This window comes from Penaeus monodon, chromosome 28, assembly GCF_015228065.2.
Source record: "Penaeus monodon isolate SGIC_2016 chromosome 28, NSTDA_Pmon_1, whole genome shotgun sequence".
Taxonomy (NCBI): Eukaryota; Metazoa; Arthropoda; class Malacostraca; order Decapoda; family Penaeidae; genus Penaeus; species Penaeus monodon.
In genome coordinates, this window is record NC_051413.1 from 5,117,382 (window position 1) to 5,118,108 (window position 727).

Below are 727 nucleotides of genomic sequence, written 5' to 3' on the forward strand. Positions count from 1 at the left end.
TGTGAACATGATGCGTTAAATATTCTCTCACCTAAAATTACATTCACATAGACCCTCATTCACTTAAACGCCCCGATGCTATATCTACTCGGTGATTTAATAATTTTTTGATCATCGATTATTAATAATTCCATTAGATCTCTTTAATGTGTAACGGTGGAAGCTTGGTAGTACCTGAGACTGAACATCGAGTAGTCACCCCTAAAACAATGCCTTGTTTTCTACATCTACATTTTCTTTTATATCCGAGTTCCGTATCGTTTTCTTTTATACAAATATTAAGGAATACTACTGTAGAATATATTGTAACATGAGTAAATTAATGTTTAGCGTAGGTGCTCCCAGTCTTTTCTTTTGCTATTTCCCCCTTCATCCAGCTCATATAAACTATTCTTTTTATCTGGATAAGGAGGGAAATAGTCAAAACAGGATCTGTAAAGCACTAAGACTTTTACAGTAGCATAAAATAACACATCGAATCAACATTATTATTCTTTTCCTCAACAGAAGTATCCCGACCAAATGAATACTTAACAATGTCCACATATGATTAACACTAAATACTAATCTTCCTGTTTCTTCCTCTGCAGAATGAGTGAATTATGGGAACTGAACACAATGGAGAGACGCTACTCCGTGCCGCCCTCCACGATCTCAGAGCCGCGCCCGCCCCCGCCCACGCGCCCAGGTAATGCCTCTGTGGCCCAAGTAGGAGTGTGAGCTGGGA

The 727-nt window shown here is 38.9% G+C and overlaps 1 protein-coding gene across 1 annotated transcript in view; it reads left to right on the forward strand.

The window, feature by feature from the left end:
* The window catches only part of LOC119591316 (ATP-binding cassette sub-family G member 8-like), a gene marked incomplete in the record, with an annotated part of 74,919 nt that overhangs the window by 14,827 nt on the left and 59,365 nt on the right, over nucleotides 1-727 (forward strand). The window contains 1 exon segment of the mRNA XM_037940047.1: nucleotides 591-688. Within this exon segment, the coding sequence (XP_037795975.1) occupies nucleotides 591-688 (98 nt within the window).